The 18,933-nt window shown below is 37.3% G+C and overlaps 1 protein-coding gene across 3 annotated transcripts in view; it reads right to left on the reverse strand.

Annotated features, from left to right (window-relative positions):
* Abl (tyrosine-protein kinase Abl) overlaps positions 1-16,308 on the reverse strand; it is a 40,253-nt gene extending 23,945 nt beyond the window's left edge. Inside the window, exons 1-3 of one of the 3 annotated variants that reach the window (XM_028179532.2) lie at positions 15,908-16,308; positions 1,652-1,748; positions 1,028-1,140 (exon numbers count right to left, since the gene is read on the reverse strand). In XM_028179532.2, the coding sequence (XP_028035333.2) occupies positions 1,028-1,140; positions 1,652-1,748; positions 15,908-16,034 (337 nt within the window). In that variant the 5' untranslated portion in view covers positions 16,035-16,308. The remainder of the gene's footprint in view (positions 1-1,027; positions 1,141-1,651; positions 1,749-15,907) is intronic. The other 2 variants (XM_028179524.2, XM_028179538.2) reach the window with 2 other exon arrangements.
* Between the last annotated feature and the right edge of the window lie 2,625 nt (positions 16,309-18,933).

The following is an 18,933-nucleotide window of genomic DNA, read 5'->3' on the forward strand; positions in this document are numbered from 1 at the left end:
GCCGATATTGACATGGACCTCGTTCGTGCTGCGATAGACGACTGGCCGCGCAGATTGAAGGCCTGTATTCAAAATCACGGAGGTCATTTTGAATAAACTTTAGTGTCATAAGAATCTATGTTTTGTTAAGTTCATTTTGGTATATGAATGGTTACATAATGAATAAACTTGTTTCAATTATTTTACATTAAACATGTGACAGAATTTATGACCTGACTAGGTATTTCATCCCATATCATCTGAACCTATTTCATATCATTTCATGCCAATTGATTAATGTTTCCAATTAATCAATTTCATTTTATTTCACTTCATATTATCATTTTTCATATAAAAATAATATATAAGATGAGGCTCTATGGTACCTTTGCCTCTCCAATTGGAAAAATAGAATACTCGATGTCGATCAGAAGGATCCCATCTGTACTTACTCTACACAATTGCTGATGTCCATTGAGTCGTGAAGAATGATCATAGATATACAGGACTCGGCTCAATTACATACATTTACATATAATCAAATTCATTAGAATAGGCCGTTGCAAATTTAGACAAAATATCTTGAGATTGAAGAGTATGTAAGGTTCAGGCGTAATAGATATAAATGGAAGGTAGGTACAGTTACCACGCCGATGGCAGAGAGCAATGTGAAAAAAGTGTAAATTTGCAATTGAAGCCACTGAGTCGAAAACTAGGTCGAGATATCGATCCAGCGTTAACGGTTTTGCATCACTATCATTCAGGGAGTTACAGCCCTCGCACGCACTTTTGCCTTCTTATTACTTGTTGAACGTTAACGCATTTTAAAATATTTCTTTCTTTCGGGAGGACGGTCTTGGCTGTATTATAAGTTCTTAATTAGTTCTTAATTGAAAATGAATGTTTATGCGATTTTAATCTAATTTATGATTTACGAATCTTTAGAACAATGATGACTGCTTGCTAATTAGCCGCGCACATAGAATTAATATAAATATAACATAAAAGATACAATAAAGATACAACTTAAAAGAATGTATATCGTTACCTTTCTTGAGCGTGAGCTGGTTCTCCCCTCCCGCCTGGAAATCGTAGAGGGCTACGAACAGCTGAGGATCGTCCTCTTCGTGATGGGCCAAAAGATTCTCCTTCGAGGTCCATCTGGTCGGAAGACATCGCGGTATGATTTAATGGCAATTTGTATTTAGGTATTCGGAGCGTGACGGGAGCGAGCCGGCGACGCGCTGCGAGAGGCTGCAACAAGTGCAGTGGGGCGGCGGCGCTCCCGGCCGACCTGCGCGGAACCGATGCACTATTTTTGCAGCACTCGACGCAGGATGTAACTCCAAGGCACGGAGCAAGCGCGGTGCGAGGGAAGCTATTTTACCGCCGCTGCTATATTGTCGGATGTCGTATATCAGTATACTTTATACAGTACATTACAGTACAGTATGCTTTGAATAAGTATTTTTTTATATGCAATTTGGCCTATCCAATGAGAAACTACCGCTAATGGGCCACAGACGTTACCGACGTGGCGCTATCGCCTTCCACCTACATATTTCGATTTAAAAGCTCCACTTCATCTTGTTTCTGATTCAATTTATTTGAACGTTTGAAGATACTGCAACGCGTTGGGGAAAAGAAAAGGAGAAGCCCATGTGTATGTTACCTGTTAGCGGAGTCGAGCGGCAGCGGAGCGGGTGGCGCGGCGGCCTCGTCGGGCAGGTCTGGGATGTGCGGCAGCGGTCGGCTCTGCAGCAGCGCCTCTGCAAACAACCACCTCCACGCTGAGACACACCCTGCACGTACACACTTCTACTAACGCTCTCTAACAGCGAGGGGCTTCATGCACAGATTGAGAACTCATTTCGCGAAGCGGCATAGCGTAGCGTGGCGTGGCGTAGCGCGGCGCGGCGCTAGCACACAGCGGCATTGCGCACAGCAACATGTAGTTCGCTGTGTTACTACCGAGAACATCGTTCGGACTGTCTTGTTTTTTATTGAATTAATACTATATTACTATATATAGATTATTTATTTAATACAAGCAGGTCAGTCAAGCAATAACAGATGATTAGTATTTATCTTATACCTTTAAACTAGCAATTATATATACATACTTAGTCTGGCCATAAATACTATTACAAAGGAAAACAAAAAAAATTGTATGGCAAATAACATTTATTACTTTTACAGCGTGTTAGTTTAATACATAAATATAAAACAATTTAAAGTATAAAAAGCTTATTCGAAGTGGTCTCCATTGGCTGCAATACAGTCCTTTAAACGTTGAGGCCAGTTATCAATAGAAGCACGCACTCTTTCCATGGGAAAATTTTTCACTGCCAATCGTACGGATTGTTTTAGGGACTCCAAATTATCATGGCGTTTAGAGCAAGCCGTACTCTCTAAAACTGACCATAAATCACAATCCAGCGGATTAAGATCGGGACTGGATGACGGCCAGTCTTCAGCTCTGATGAAGTCCGAAACATTCGTTTCCAACCAAGACTGTGTAGACCGAGCTTTATGACCTGGCGCCGAGTCTTGCTGGAAGGACCATTCTTGATTATTGAACATGGTGTTGTTAAGGGGCCTCACTACCTTCTCAAGAATGGTATTTTGATACACTTGTGCCGGTGTTTTGATACCGTTTTCACAAAAGTATGGCTCAATCACTCCTTTATAGCTAATACCCCACCAAACCATCACTGAAGTCGGATATGCCCACGTTGCACTCTGTCGACTAATTGGGAAGAGTCCTTAGAGCTTTGAGCATAAATACGGTCATTTAGTTTGTTAAAATGTTGCTCAATTGTAAAAATTTTCTCATCCGTAAACAAAATTTTTCTATGACCTCCCTTTGCGTACTGCTTCAGTAGTTGTTTCGATTTTACCACCCTATTCTCTTTTAAAATATCAGTTAAGAAATGACCAGTACGTCTCTCTAAGTCATCTTTTAAAATACGCGACATGGTTCTAGGTGCTATCTTCAACTCCCGAGATAAAATCTTTTGCTTTCGGATAGGATTTCTTCGAATTCTTTCCCTTACTGCTTTGACCACCTTTTTCTTACGAACACTACGTCACGGCCAGATCTTTTTCTGTCACAAACAGAGGAGGTCTCATTACATCTATTAATAGCCCGGTACACACACATTTTACTAATACCAAGCGTATGGAGAGTTTTAAAAATTGCATTTTGCTCCATACCTACTTTGTGTAATGCAATCACAGCGATTCGGTTCTCTTTACCACCCCACTCTATTTTAATATCGCAAAATATTGTACAATGTATTGGCGCCAAAATGACAAAACTCAATGAGCAATCATCATAGACATATATAGTAGGGACACGACATATTGTACTATACGTACAATTGCTTATATAAATAGCACCCATTTTGAAGGCACACACATAAACATATATCTATCTCGTTCTTACTCAGCACTTTAACTCGCAGGAAAACAATATAATAGTATTTCAGTGCGTACATAAAATGAAACATGAATATACATAAATGTCTAATGAGGCCGAAAATCCGCCATGTTGAGCGCTCCAAATGTCATTGTCACGTCAGTTCCGCCGTCTGTTTTGGGTTGTACATTATTTATTGACTTTGATATCGATTTAATATGATTGCTTATATAAAATTTCATATTTTATCATGCTTAAAACATACAAAAATAATAATTAAAACGTATTTTATAGGATCTCAAGAAAGTCGATGCCCCAAAACTATTATCTATATATATTTAAATTCATTATGGAGCCCTCATCCGAAAAATCGGACACCATTTTTCGGTCGGAATCTATTGATCATGACACTAATCATAAATACCTCTTTAAAATATGTCATCAAAACATATTTAGACATTCTGTTTAGATATTTCGGGAAAAAGGCTACCGACAAAATCTCTTCGGAACTATTTAAATAAAATAGTTTTATTCCGCAGTGAGTAAAACACTATTTTTAATTCGGTAAATATTTAATAATTAAGTGATTTTAGAGAGGAAGTCACAAGGAATGACGTTTGTAATTAATGAATAAATGTTCTGTAGGTGTTTTTTTCTTTCACGCGGTCCCTTGATAAGTTTAAAATTTTAATCACTCTCAAGTGAAAGTGATTCAAATGGTGCGGCGCACCTTCCTTGAGGTGCGCTGCGGTAGTGTGTTACGGACTTTAGAGTCAGCAAAACAATTAAAATAGATTGTAATAGTCTAAGAAAAACACGTACTCAAAATACGATAACATTTAGCATACTAGAAATGGGCAGATGGCACTGTACTACGCCATATCTTTATGTTTTGCGACAAACGACAACTTTATAAAATCAGTGTAGCAACTTTTAAAAATCATCATATCGTTTACTTGGAAAATTCGAAGGACGAACTTGTCTTAGATTTCACACATCTAAATCATATCATATTTGCACATAACACTATACCTACTTACTTCCCATTAAAGTATATATTCTACAAATAAATAATACTCAACAATATTTAAAATAAAATGAGCCAAGAACGTTTATCGATAAAACCTGATAACATTGAAATCTTTTGCACAGCACTAAAACCGCCATGTTTTGTGGTCAGATGACGTCACAGTGGCACGAAATTTTTGTTGACGTTTCATTTCCATAAGTTTCCTACTACAGTGGCAATCATATAAAAATGACAGATTCCAAATTCAAATGTAATATTTTGTTTATTTTTAATTGTAACAGTATTTATGGCCAGACTAAGTATATATAATCTGAATCTCGGAAACGGCTCCAACGATTTTCATAGAATTTAGTATACAGGGGATTTCGGGTGCGATAAATCGATCTAGCTACGATTTATTTTCAGAAACTGTTGTTTTATTCGTGTTTTCAATAATCAACTCTTACCGACATCTATTGGCGAATAATAATACAAATTTTTCTTAATTGAGGGCAACTAACCGCTTTAAAGACACAACAAGATGGCGTTATAAAAAAAAAACCGAGCAAAGCTCGGTCATTATCTAGTAGTATCATTAATCACCCAACATCTTATTCACAATAAAAGTAATAATCGTATGATAAAAAAAAATTTTTTGGCTGATATTAGTACGATTGAAGCCAATCAAAAGTCTGATAAAATACTTTGCAGTACCACTTTTATTCACAAGGACTTAAGAATATTATCAACGGGTGTAATTGTGTTGTGAAATGTCGCTGACTGGTTATAGGTAGAGTCCCGGAAAATTCCTAACTTTCTTTTCTTGTTTCGCTTTGATAATAGGGCGGAGGAAGCAAGAGGCTCTCTTGTTTCTCTGCTCTGTAATGAACATGCAAATAAAAGCCTTACACGCGTCAATTTTAATATTAGGTACTAAAATCAGGTCAAGCACTACCGACATTATCATGAATACTGATACTATATCATACTGTTTGTAGATACAAAGTGAAGAGAATGCCGACTCGAGGCGGAAGGCTACACTGCATCGATTGGAGGCTTATATCGACCGTTTCCGGGAAGCGGGGGGCGGAACTGCATCCTATAGTTTCCCGCAATCCCGGCCTCAGTGGAGCGTTCTAACGCAAATACACTTTGATGCTTTCATACTTAAAATAATATTTACGTAAATTTATTTTTTTAATTATTTTTGAAGGCATATTAAGTTACAGCGTATCGGATCTTAGGATGTTTTGACGTAGTTGTTATACCTATTATTGCTTTTAGTCTAAGATCCGGGATTAGGAAAACATACCCTCATCTGTTAATTAGATGAAACAATTTTTTAGGCTGATCTCAATATTATGAATTTATAAAAACAACCTCTGCCACCATAAGTCTGCTGCAATTAATATTAATCAATTAATTAACAACTAATTTGTTTACAATTCTTACCTTCTCATGTTAATTACATGTAGTAAGCATGTAGTAACCATCAATCGGGTTATGTCGGACTCCGATGCCTCTCAAGAGGAAGAGGGAGACGAGGTCCTCCACCTCCCCGAATTCCTCGCAGGAGACTACGCCTTGAAAAAGGCGCGCGAGGCGCTCGCCCCGCAAAACCAAATACCGACTAAACTCCATCAAGCTCCACCACACCGGCTACACCAGTCCTACGGTACCGCAGTGCGCGCCGAAAGTCCGCCTTCGCTGGTACCTGTCCTGATGATAAGACGGGATTTCATGTCCGGCGCACAGGAGCCACCTTGCACCGCCCCACCACCGGACCGACAGTCGGGTACCGGGCGCCCCCGCACCCGCACTCGCCACCCGACAGTCCCTTTCTGGGGCTAAGCAGGAGCTTCACGCCTGCACCGCCCACCCCGCCTTCTGCGCTGAGGTGCTAAAGAGGGATTCCACTCCCTTTCGCACTCCTCAGCCTCACGGGACGCCATTACCAGGTCACAAAACCTAGCCATGGCCTCCCACGAGCTCTGATCCTCTTACATGCGGGCGACGAGCAAAGCGACGGTCAAAGAGAGATCTTTCCCCAGCACTCGCAGCGAGTGCTCCCAACGCGGGCACTTCGATAAAGCCGTGCGTCATGATAATCGCCTTATCGTTGCCGCCGCTGACTGCTCCCCGAATCCTGATCACGCAGGAGCCAGTCACCGTCGACACCCTAGACACGTCTACGGATCAATCAGATCCAATAACCTTTGCATTAGACGCCTTCAGCTCTAACACTAGGAGCAGGCTTAGGGACCTCGGTAACCGTACTCGTCAAACTCGACAAAGATCTCAACGTGCAACCTAACCCATGCATCAGCCCGCTGAGTTTCTCGCCGGATCTTCTCAGCGGGTCGCGATTCCGATCCGGTAGTAGATTCATTCGCGAAACAGCTGCTCTTGAGTTGTTAGGTCTCCTTCGGAGGCGCTCGGGTAGCTGTTAGTAAATCCCACCCCTCCTGGCTGAGCCTTTGCTCGCCCACCTGTCCTGGTGAAACTGGAAAGGCCTCCGGGCCACCAGTAATCCTTCAATCATAAAAAAAAACGCGTGCACATTTCGAGCGCGTGTTGTGCGTCATTGTCCGGATGCCCGCACTTGTGGCAACCCAGATGTAGCTCTGACGTGCAGCACGCTTCCACCTGTATAGATAGTCCTGACCTTGCACCTTACCACCAGATTTCCACCTGTTTCGGTCCCTTCAAAATTCTTTAGGCAGTGTTAGGTTAACATCACGAGAGGACTGCCAAAACCAATTATCGCGGTATTTTGATCAGAAGCCCCAATTTTTATATAGCATGAGATCATGTCCCTACCTACAAGATGGCAAAAAGTTATCGAACAAAATGGTATCTACATATTTTACTTAAATTTAAATAAACTATATTAAAAAATGTTGTGAATTTTCTTAAAAAACGCGAAGAAACTTTTTCCCCAACCTATTAATATGACACCCTACAACGCTTGCACGCGTGCGTTCATGACTTATGTAAGTGTAGGATTCGCTCACGCGGCCCGCAACACAATGACATCCTCTAAGTCAAGCCTGGGCAAATGGCAACCCGCGGTAGAATTTTGTCTGGCCCGTGAAGCATTTTATACCTAGTCAGGTCATAAATTCTGTCACATGTTTAATGTAAAATAATTGAAACAAGTTTATTCATTATGTAACCATTCATATACCAAAATGAACTTAACAAAACATAGATTCTTATGACACTAACGTTTATTCAAAATGACCTCCGTGATTTTGAATACAGGCCTTCAATCTGCGCGGCCAGTCGTCTATCGCAGCACGAACGAGGTCCATGTCAATATCGGCGGCTGCCTTAATCAAGGATATCTTGAGTGACTCCAAATTGGGATGAGGCTTTGAGCACGCCTTTTCCTCCAAGTGTTGCCATATCTTGTAATCTAACGGATTCAAATCTGGACTGGAGGAGGGCCAGTCTTCGTGCCGGATGAAGTCGATTTCACGCGCCGCCAGCCAGTCTTGTGTGCTCTTCGCTCTATGAGCTGGCGCCGAATCTTGTTGGTATACCCAGTGCCTGAACATGGTATGAGAAACAGGTTCCACAAGGTTCGTCAGGACTGTAATTTGATACACAACTGCATTCGTTTTTACACCTTTCTCACAAAAATGTACCTCTGTTAAGCCCCAATAAGAAACTCCCAACCATACCATGAGCGAGGATGGAAAATGACCTCGTTGGACACGCGGAATACGGTTGCTCGCTTCTTCACTACTGTGTGCGTACATTTTATCATTTTGTTTGTTGTAGCTCTCTTCTACGGTAAAAAATTTTTCACCCGAAAAAAGAATTTCCCGATATTTTTTCCCGCGTACCGCTTCAACAAAGCGCGGCATCTCTTCAGTCTCAGGTCCATTAGACGAGCATTCAAACGATGTCCTGTTTTTCTTCGATATGCCCGAAGCCCTAAGTCTTCATTTAACACCCTTTTCACCGTGGTTCTGCTTAACCCTATCTGAAGGGCCAACAGTTTCTGCTTACGTTTGGGATTTCTTTGAATTCGCGCCTTCACAGCTTTTATCACTGCTGGAGTCCTAACAGACCGAGGGCGACCACTTCTTGACCTGTCATCTACACTAGAGTCTTCATTGTATCGTTTGATTGTACGATAAACGAATCTTTTGGTTATATTCAAATTTTTCAATATGTTAAAAATTTGAATTGGCGCGTAACCGCAACGATGCAACGCAATAACTGCAACACGGTCTTTTTTAAGCGTCCACTCCATATTTAAAAATGAGTAAAATTCTAAAAGTATACATTTTTATTTTCATGAACAATTCGAAATTCGAATTCAATAAACTTTTTTGTGGCCAGCATTCTAAAAGAAAAGTTTTTACTGTGTGACAATACTTATGACCTGACTAGTTATATTACTAGCTGACCCGGCAAACGTTGTGTTGCCTTAAATAAGATTTCTGAGGAAATTCTAGTGTAGAAAAAAAAACCTCATTCAACCACTGCTTTGAGGAATTGTTCAAGATGATACCGGCATCTCGTTTTTACCATCGCACCGCCCGCCACCGAAGTAGAGTTCGTCCATACTACCTGGAGCCACTGCGGTCATCCACAGTGCGTTTCCAGATATCTTTTTTGCCACGTACCATCCGGCTATGGAATGAGCTCCCCTCCACGGTGTTACCCGAGCGCTATGACATGTTCTTCTTCAAACGAGGCTTGTGGAGAGTGGTAGGCAGCGGCTTGGCTCTGCCCTTGGCATTGCTGAAGTCCATGGGCGACGGTAACCACTCAGCATCAGGTGGGCCGTATGCTCATCTGCCTACAAGGGCAATAAAAAAAAACACATAATACCTCATTATAACAAAAAAAAAAGTGGGTGGACAACCCTTATCACTTAGGAGTATGAAAAATAGATAGTAGCCGATTCTCAGACCTACTGAACATACTATTGATACACAAATAAAACCAAAAAACCATGGCTGAAAAATGTATAGTGAGTCAGACAGGAGACCGGCTTCGTCCTCATCCCTACTACGTGATGTTTGCTGGATGAGTGGCGGGGATAGCTGATCGATTGATAGTCGATCAGTAGTCGACCGGCGAGGGCGGGAGATCAAATTTAATTTAAAAAAAAAAACATAATAAAGGAACTTGAAATTATAAACTCTGAATAAGAATTTATCGTACTACAATTCAATTATAATATTTGATTGCCATCTTGCAAACCTTTTTTATTTTTTTTATTCTATGCTCGATTTTTATTTTTTTTATTTTAATTTTTTTAATTGTATGCTCAGATCCGCAATCTGAGCATAGAATAAATAAAATAAAAATCGGGATGGAAAAATAGGGGTTGATCGTATAAGTCATGACAAAATAAAAATAAAAACTTGCCAAAAAAATTAAAGTTTATAATTAACAAATAAAACATAGGGGTTGATCATAGAGGGATGAAAAATTGAGAGTAACATCAGATTTTTTATTTTAAAACATGACAAAATAAAAATAAAATTGAAAATCTTGCCAAAAAAATTAAAGTTCTATTAACAAATAAAAAATAAGGGTTGATCGTAGAGGGGTGAAAATTTAGGGATTTATGTATTTTTGTATGCTGTATCATAAAAATATAAAAACAAAAAATTTGTATAAAAAATAAAAATTAGGAGTGGACCACCCTTTAACATTTAACATTTAGGGGGATGAAAAATAGATGTTGTCCGATTCTTCACCCTGGCCGATATGCACGCTAAGATTCACGAAAATCGGTCGAGCCGTTTCGGAGGAGTTCAATCACGCACAGCCTGACACGAGAATTTTATATATTAGATTATTAAAAACACAAATATGTATTAGCTTTTGTTTAACATAAATTTTCTTTTCAATTTTTTTATTCAAATTACTTGATAAATAAATATTTTGATTCAAAAATGTTGGTTTTAAAATTCATTAATTGACATCCTTAGCAAAAACTATACATAAAAAAAAAACTGTTTGGCCCGAGGTCAAATTTTCATCTGCAATGTGGCCCGACTATCAAAATATTTGCCCACCCCTGCTCTAAATCATATTATTATAATCCCATTTTTGCATGATAGCCGTCGGAGCGCATGGCATGAGTACCGTAAAATGGGGCGATTAGGGACAAATTCCAACTTTATGAGCAATTTTAAGGTAGTTGTTGATGTATATAATGCTATATCAGGATCAAAATGATTGAGTCTTGGGGGCATCTTTGTTGTCTAATTTAAAACTATGCAACTAGCATTCCAGTTTAAGCAAAAAATGCAAAAATAGGTGTAATCCCTATTTACCCGAAAATTGCGGTTAATTGGGATGAAATGAGAAATTTGCTAGGGTTGGCACTACTTTTATTTTTATATATAGTTTTAATTTATTTATTTATTTAGTTGCACCAACAAAGTGATCATCAATAAAAAAATTGAAAAACTGACAAAAGTACATGGCAGACATCACCTCAATTATAAGTGCAATCGACAGTGCATTAACAACTATATATATACATATATAGTGGGCTTTCTTAGAAACGGTTTATATTTCTCCGTTCTTGGTAAGTACTTAGGGGCTGATATTTCTATCTGGGTTAAGAGATTAGGTGTGTCGGTTATTCCATGGATTAATCAGATGAATACCCCCACTCTGAACAAATATTAAATATTTTATTATGTATTACTTAGACATTTTTGTCCACCTTGAGATTTCATTGATCTTGTTACATGTCTCTGCAAAATCGACTTACTTATATTAAATTGCTTATCTATTTCAACTAAAGACTTATTCCCAATTTCGCTTCGAATAAACCAGATTTTTACCAACAAATTTAAAAAATATTGTTATAACTACATAGACAACCCTACAAACCTGTACCTATTTATACTTAGGTCGTTTCCATTTCACGTATTCTCATCCCAATTGACCCCTTTTTCGTTGTTATTTATACCTAAGACGTCCCCAATATCCCCAAAATAAAATAGATTTTTACATGTATTTTTATTTAATCAAATACATTAAAACCAATAACAACTGAGACTTACCTTTAATATATATGCTGGTTCAAATACTAAATAACGTTTATAAATCATAGTCGTCTTCTATTATTATCAAATAAATAAAAGAGAGCAAAGTTTCTAGCACTAAAATAATGACCACCACAGAAAGTTAATTTGAAACGCGATTTTTTATAAGTTAGCAGCTATTATCATGCATATTCAGAGTTGTTTTGTGAACTTTCAACATTCTACTATTAAACTACAAAAAATGGAAGATTTTGCAACGAATATAAAACTTATATTGAGCGTCGAAAGATTTTCCCGGTTTTTTCCCGATTCGCCTCTCAATCCCTAATCGCCCCATTTTACCGGTATCTAAAGAAAGCGACAGAACGATCCTTGGACAAAGCGGCACGGCACGATAGCGCTTTTACCTTAGCTGCCGCCAGTTGGTAAATCCTATCAGACGGAGCTCCGTGAGCTCGTCTACCAGCTATGGTGTAGTCAAAATGGAACCTCGAGACTACTGGCAGATAAGCAGCACAAAGATTTTCCCAAAAGACACTTGTCAATCGCTGCTACTAAACAAAAAAACCTTACGAGATGATGCAATAATTACGTTCTACTCACTGTTTACCAGGTGGAGAAACAGTCTTTGATAGAAATTTATACCTGAAATTACGACCCCCCGCATTGAAGATATCAATGCCCGGAGCAGAAATGTTCCGAATCGGATAATTTAAGTTAAAGCAAACGAGTAATATTTGTTTATTAAGAAACTAAAATAATGCCTCCACAAATAGTTTCATTATGGAGGTTTTATGTTAATAGTGAACGTATAGATCAGAGACTTGCGGCGAGTTCGTAATGGCCCCGAATCGACACCATCGGGTAGATAAGATAGCGATTACGATTGCAAATGAGTTAAGGAAAGGTAAAGACGTCAGACTAATACAATTTTTCAAATTGCATTCTATGTGACCTGACGTTAAGTGGTTACCGGAGCACATAGACATCTACAACATATATGCCGCCACCTACCTTGAGATATGAGTTCTAAGGTCTCAGTTTTTACAGTACAACGGCTGCCCCACCCTTTACCGAAACGCATGACTGCTTCACGGCAGAAATAGGCAGGTTGGTGGTACTTACCCGTGCGGACTCACAAGACGCCCTCCTCCAGTAATTATACAAATTATAATTTTGCGGGTTAGATTTTTATTATACGATGTTATTCCTTCAGCGTGAAAGTCAATCGTGAAGATTTATTAAGTACATATTTCATTAAAAAAATTGGTACTTCCCAGCGGGATTCGAACACCGTTACATTGCAAGATACGAATGCACCGGGTGTCATATGCTTTAGGCCACGACGACTTCTACCGACATACTGTCTCGGTTCTGCTATATCCCTTATGAAACAAGTTCAATGGACACTTCATGAAATTAACCTACTCAGGACAATAAGCAGATCTTGATCACATTTGAATCCGCCTGAAGTGTCACCCGTGCATATACACTTTGGTAGTTGTTAGCCGTCAACGCCAGCGAATATTTGCAATCAAGCCGTGTCGCGCCGGCTTCGCCCCAACAGATCCTTGCATTGAATCAGCATTTAATAAACACAGGTGAGGACGTAAGGCTTTTAAAATTACATTATTATTATTATATTATAAAGCTTATGCAGAATGATAGATATAATTCTATTTAACATGTGTGATGGCTTCAGTAATGGTAAAAGTTCAGTTGAATTTCACGATGTTAGCTATGTGTAGACACAAAACTTTCTCTTTCAGTCAATGGAGCTCTTGGATTCTTTTAGCTGTAAAAAGGATGTGAAGTTTATAGTTATATGGTCATACACATGGTGTGTATGAATTATTCTGATATTAGCGTTAGTGATGATGTGCCTTGTATTTTATTTTAAGTTAGCAGGCCTAAGAGATTCACCCAATGTAGTTTTTTTTTTATATATTCATAGTAACTTTTACAAAACAATAAACCAAAGAGAGTTGACGTCAGAAGGGCGGTCGGTCATAAAACTGAAGTCAAATCTCTGTGTAAGAAAACATGCTGCATCATATGTATGTTCAAAACGTGGGATAAGTGCCAGAAAAAGTAGCTTATACGAAAAGCTTGCCACGTTAGTCTCAATTTTCACATGTAATAAAATACTGCAATTTATATTCAATTCGATTTTATGCATTGCTTTCATTACTACCTAGACTTCAAATTTTAAGATGGGTGGCAGCAATCATATGATGTGAAAGGACTGTAATAACAACTTAACACCAGGTGGGCTGTTAGCTTGTCTAGCCACCAAGCAGGCATTGCAGCAACTTGTACTTGTGTTTAAATTAATCAAAGGCATAAAGGAGAAACAATAGCACCAGTCTCTTTATTGATTTAGATTGAAATTTAGTTTGGATGGAGGGGTAAATAGAGTGTAAAAATTTTGTTCATTGTGAACAGTACTTATATAGTGAACTACTACACAAGTGCTAGTTTGGGCAGCTGTCATAAAAGTCCTCTAAAAAACACATTTTCTGTTATTTTTAAAATAAAATTTATAAAAATGCAAAACTGTTAGAGCAATTTTAGTTATTCTTTTGCCGATTAAATGCAGTCCATACTAATGTTATAATTATGAAAGTATCTATTTCTATGTTAAATTTTCATAACCAAGCCATTGAATCAATTTTTAAAAAACAGAACCTTCTGAACAGTCTGAGCACTGATCAATCCAGTCATGGTATAATTTTATAACACCAGTTTTATTCTGCAGACTGCTTTTTTATATAGTGGATTGTAAGTTTTATATAGTGCATTGTAAGTTTTATATAGTGGATTGTAAAATTACAAACTGAGATTTTTTATTTGTTTCATCTATCCTTTCGATCTTTCTTGTAATCGTTTGAGATGGCTTTGAAATGAAGACAAAGAAAGAAACAATGATTTTGATACAGATGGTTTGGGAATTATCAACAAATTTTGTATGTGATGAGTTTTTATCTCACTTAGTACTGGTAGGTTCGTAAAAACCTCATTTATTTATATTTATAGAGTGGCAGTGGCAGTAATAATTAAACGAACAGCAAATGACCGCAATTCAGAGACCTCGTACAACATGAATTGCGACAGTTGTAGGAATATATCTAGATTTTTAATGCTTCAGATTTCCTCTTTTATTTCTGTAACCTAGTATGTAAGGAATTTCAACAGTTTTAGGAAAATAACTATAGTTTTTTTTGTTCATCTTTCATATTTTGTTCTGAATTTTAACAATTTGATCTTCCATCTTCTGCTGACTGTCAGAATGAAACTTTAGTTTTTCCATTTGTTGTAAAATGTTACAGAAAATGTTGTGTATATATCTAATTCAATAAAAGGAAAAATATGATTACTGAAAACAATTAATATGAAAATGTTAAGACTGTATTTTGTTTATTTTTTTCTCTAATATTTATCAATTGGTTTCCTTCCATCTTTGTTACATCTGGTAACAATCACTGTGTTCCACAATATATTTGCTTAATTATTGTAATTTACTTATAAAAAATCATAGTTTTCAAGAAATTAATGAAATGAAGGAATGAATAACTCTTCAAGAAGAGTAAGGCTGTAATTGTACTTTGGAACTGACGTCTCAGGATGACTCTCAACATTTATATTGTTGATGTCAATGAGTTCTAGTTACCCAATTAATGCAAAGTGAGCTTCAAACTGGTTCACCTCCACACCACACCAGAACCTTATTTTTCATTGGTATTAAACAGACTTCTAAAGCTATACCAGATTTTATTTTAAGGTTGTAGTAATTTTTTCAAATTCAACATAATTAAACATTATGCTGATGTTGGATTCTGTGATGATTCCGTTTTTCAAAGGATAGCCTTTGAGACAGCAACCTATTTGACAGACTCATGTGTAACACTCATAAGTGTGTTAAAAAATTTACCAGTCAACATAAAGATGAGTGTTCTGAATTTTAGGAAAAATAACAGTTAGTTAACATATCAAATAAAATAGTAATATAAGCTATGAACTTATTGTTGTAGAAAAACTGGCAAATTCCTCAATTTAGAGCCATTGCAATGTAACTTATACAAATAGAATATTGTGACGTAAAAATGAAAATGAAATATAAATATATGCTATTGTCAATAAATGGGTATTAATTCACAGAATTAATTTTAAATTCAATAAGCTTTTTAATCTCAAATATAAGCTATTAATTTTGAAAAATATTATAGGGTCTATGTCCCAACTTATAAAATACTATTTATTCATTAAATATAACGTTCATTATATAAATGAATAAATAGATCTTAGCATTAAGCGACATCACAAAAGTCAATACTGTGCATAGATTAAATTTTCCGAACAAATTTATTGTAAGAGAATCTCAAAGCCTAAAGCTCTAAAAACAAGTAAGTACTGAAAGGAAAATGAAAGTGTTACAGTATGAATACAATAAGTTATAAAGAGACTGACCGCTATGTTCAGTGAATATGTTGGAGCCGAGCATGCGGGGGTCCTTCGGCACCCGTGGCTTGCTGCGCGCCGAACGCATGGACGCGCCGCTGGCGGTGCCGCGTTCTTTGGCCTGCTGCGCGCCCATTTTGCCGCCCGCCCTCTGACACTCCTGCTTCCCACTACACGAGCTACTACTCTCAAATATATATGTATTTCTCACATTTCATTTTAGTCTAATGTCTCAGACACTACGCTTTGTGTCTATTCGGTCTGTTTTTTGGAGGTAGTTATTAGTTAAACTATGACCATTTTGACTCTTTAACAATGTTAAAGAAGCACATTATTAGATTTCGAAATATCCAAAAAACAATATTACCACCGCCATTATTAATGTGGCTGACACATTTGACTGACGTCGATTTTTTTAATTCCCAATTGAAGCGATGAGGGCAGCACAGGCGTGCTTTTATCACAGATAAGTAAAAGTCATCTTTATACTGGCTATTCAGGATAGTAGTTTGGATCAAAAATCATGATTATTGCAATGTATTTTAATTTATAGTAAGTAAACATTATATTTATAGTAAGTAAACATTTAAAGTACTATAAAATAGATTAATTAAAGCGTATCTTTACTTTTCTACGGCTGTACTAAATCCATTCTGATATCCACACAATCAACTTATACAATAAAGCTTTTGCCCACGACTTCGTACGCGTGGAATAGTTACTTTGGGATAACGCTAAATTTTACCCGCGACTTCATTTTCTGCTCCTGGCATTGCTGAAGTCCATGGGCGACGGTAACCACTTACCATCAGGTGGGCCGTACGATCGTCTGCCTACAAAGGCAATAAAAAAAAAGAAGACGAAAATATTTTTGAATTTATAAATGTTAAGGAGCTATTTAAGGTATCAGCCGCGCCAATAAAGAAACGAATCGAAAATGGCGTCTCTGTACCTGCACTGAGAGTTGGTAGGATCAACAAATAAAAAGAAAGATAGAAAGAAAAAGTTGTTTATACCAAAATCACGCTTTTTAACCGACTTCAAATTAGGAGGTTATCAATTCGACCACCATTTTTTTATCTATGTATGTTCGCCGATTTCTCGAGAACGCTTGAACCGATGCTGATAATCCTTTTTTCTTTTTTTTTTGTTCGAAAGGGTAGACTTCCCAAATTGTCCTGTAGTTATCAAGACCTGATGATGGGATCGTAGAGAAATGGAGAAAAATCTAAAATTTTCAAAGCTCACTTTGAATCGATTTGGATATTTCTTGTTATCCTTCTTATTTGGTGCCGTTGCGCACCGGCTGGCCGGCGCCTTGTACATCATTATCACACGCTCATAGCCCTATATAGTAGGGACACGACATATTGTTCTATACGTACAATTGCTTATATAAATAGCACCCATTTTGAAGGCACACACATAAACATATATCTATCTCGTTCTTACTCAGCACTTTAACTCGCTGGAAAACAATATAACAGTATTTCAGTGCGTACATAAAATGAAACATGAATATACGTAAATGTCTCCGTATCCGTCTATCGAGGCCGAAAATCCGCCATGTTTAGCGCACCAAATGTCATTGTCACGTCAGTTCGGCCGTCTTTTTTGTGTTGTACATTAATTATTGACTTTGATATCGATTTAATATGATTGCTTATATAAAATTTCTTATTTTATCATGCTTAAAACATACAAAAATAATAATGAAAACATATTTTATAGGATCTCAAGAAAGTCGATGCCCCAAAACTATTATCTATATATATTTAAACTAGCGACCCGCCCTCGCTTCGCTTCGGAAACTTAAAACACGCAAGAAAAAAAAAAAAAAAAATTTGTTCATCAGGGACAATGTCGGCTTCTAATGGAAAAATAATTTTTCATATCGGTCCAGTAGTTTCGGAGCCTATTCGAAACAAACAAACAAACAAATCTTTCCTCTTTATAATATTAGTATAGATTCATTATGGAGCCCTCATCCGAACCATTTAAATAAAATAGTTTTATTCCGGAGTGAGTAAAACACTATTGTAAATTCGTTAAATATTTAATAAATAAGTGATTTTAGAGAGGAAGACACAAGGAATGACGTTTGTAATTTTATTAACGAATAAATGTTCTGTAGGTGTTTTTTTTTATCAGGCGGTCCCTTGGTATGTTTAAAATTTGAATCACTCTCAAGTGAGAGTGATTCAAATGGTGCGGCGCACCTTCCTTGAGGTGCGCTGCATTATGTTTTAAGCATGATAAAATATGAAATTTTATATAAGAAATCATATTAAATCGATATCAAAGTCAATAAATAATGTACAACCCAAAACAGACGGCCGAACTGACGTGACAATGACATTTGGTGCGCTCAACATGGCGGATTTTCGGCCTCATTAGACATTTACGTATATTCATGTTTCATTTTATGTACGCACTGAAATACTATTATATTATTGTTTTCCTGCGAGTTAAAGTGCTGAATAAGAACGAGATAGATATATGTTTATGTGTGTGCCTTCAAAATGGGTGCTATTTATATAAGCAATTGTACGTATAGAACAATATGTCGTGTCCCTACTATTTAGGTCTATGGTTTTGTGGCCAGATGACGTCACAGTAGCACGAATTTTTTGTTGACGTTTCATTTCCATAGGTTTCCTACTTCAGTGTCACACCATAGATTATACACTTAATATAACTAGTCAGGTCATAAGTATTGTCACACAGTAAAAACTTTTCTTTTAGAATGCTGGCCACAAAAAAGTTTATTGAATTCGAATTTCGAATTGTTCATGAAAATAAAAATGTATACTTTTAGAATTTTACTCGTTTTTAAATATGGAGTGGACGCTTAAAGAAGACCGTGTTGCAGTTATTGCGTTGCATCGTTGCGGTTACGCGCCAATTCAAATTTTTAACATACTGAAAATTTTGAATATAACCAAAAGATTCGTTTATCGTACCATCAAACGATACAATAGAGACTCTAGTGTAGATGACAGGTCAAGAAGTGGTCGCCCTCGGTCTGTTAGGAC

The sequence above is a fragment of the Bombyx mandarina genome, chromosome 01, assembly GCF_030267445.1.
Source record: "Bombyx mandarina strain Sakado chromosome 01, ASM3026744v2".
Taxonomy (NCBI): domain Eukaryota; kingdom Metazoa; phylum Arthropoda; class Insecta; order Lepidoptera; family Bombycidae; genus Bombyx; species Bombyx mandarina.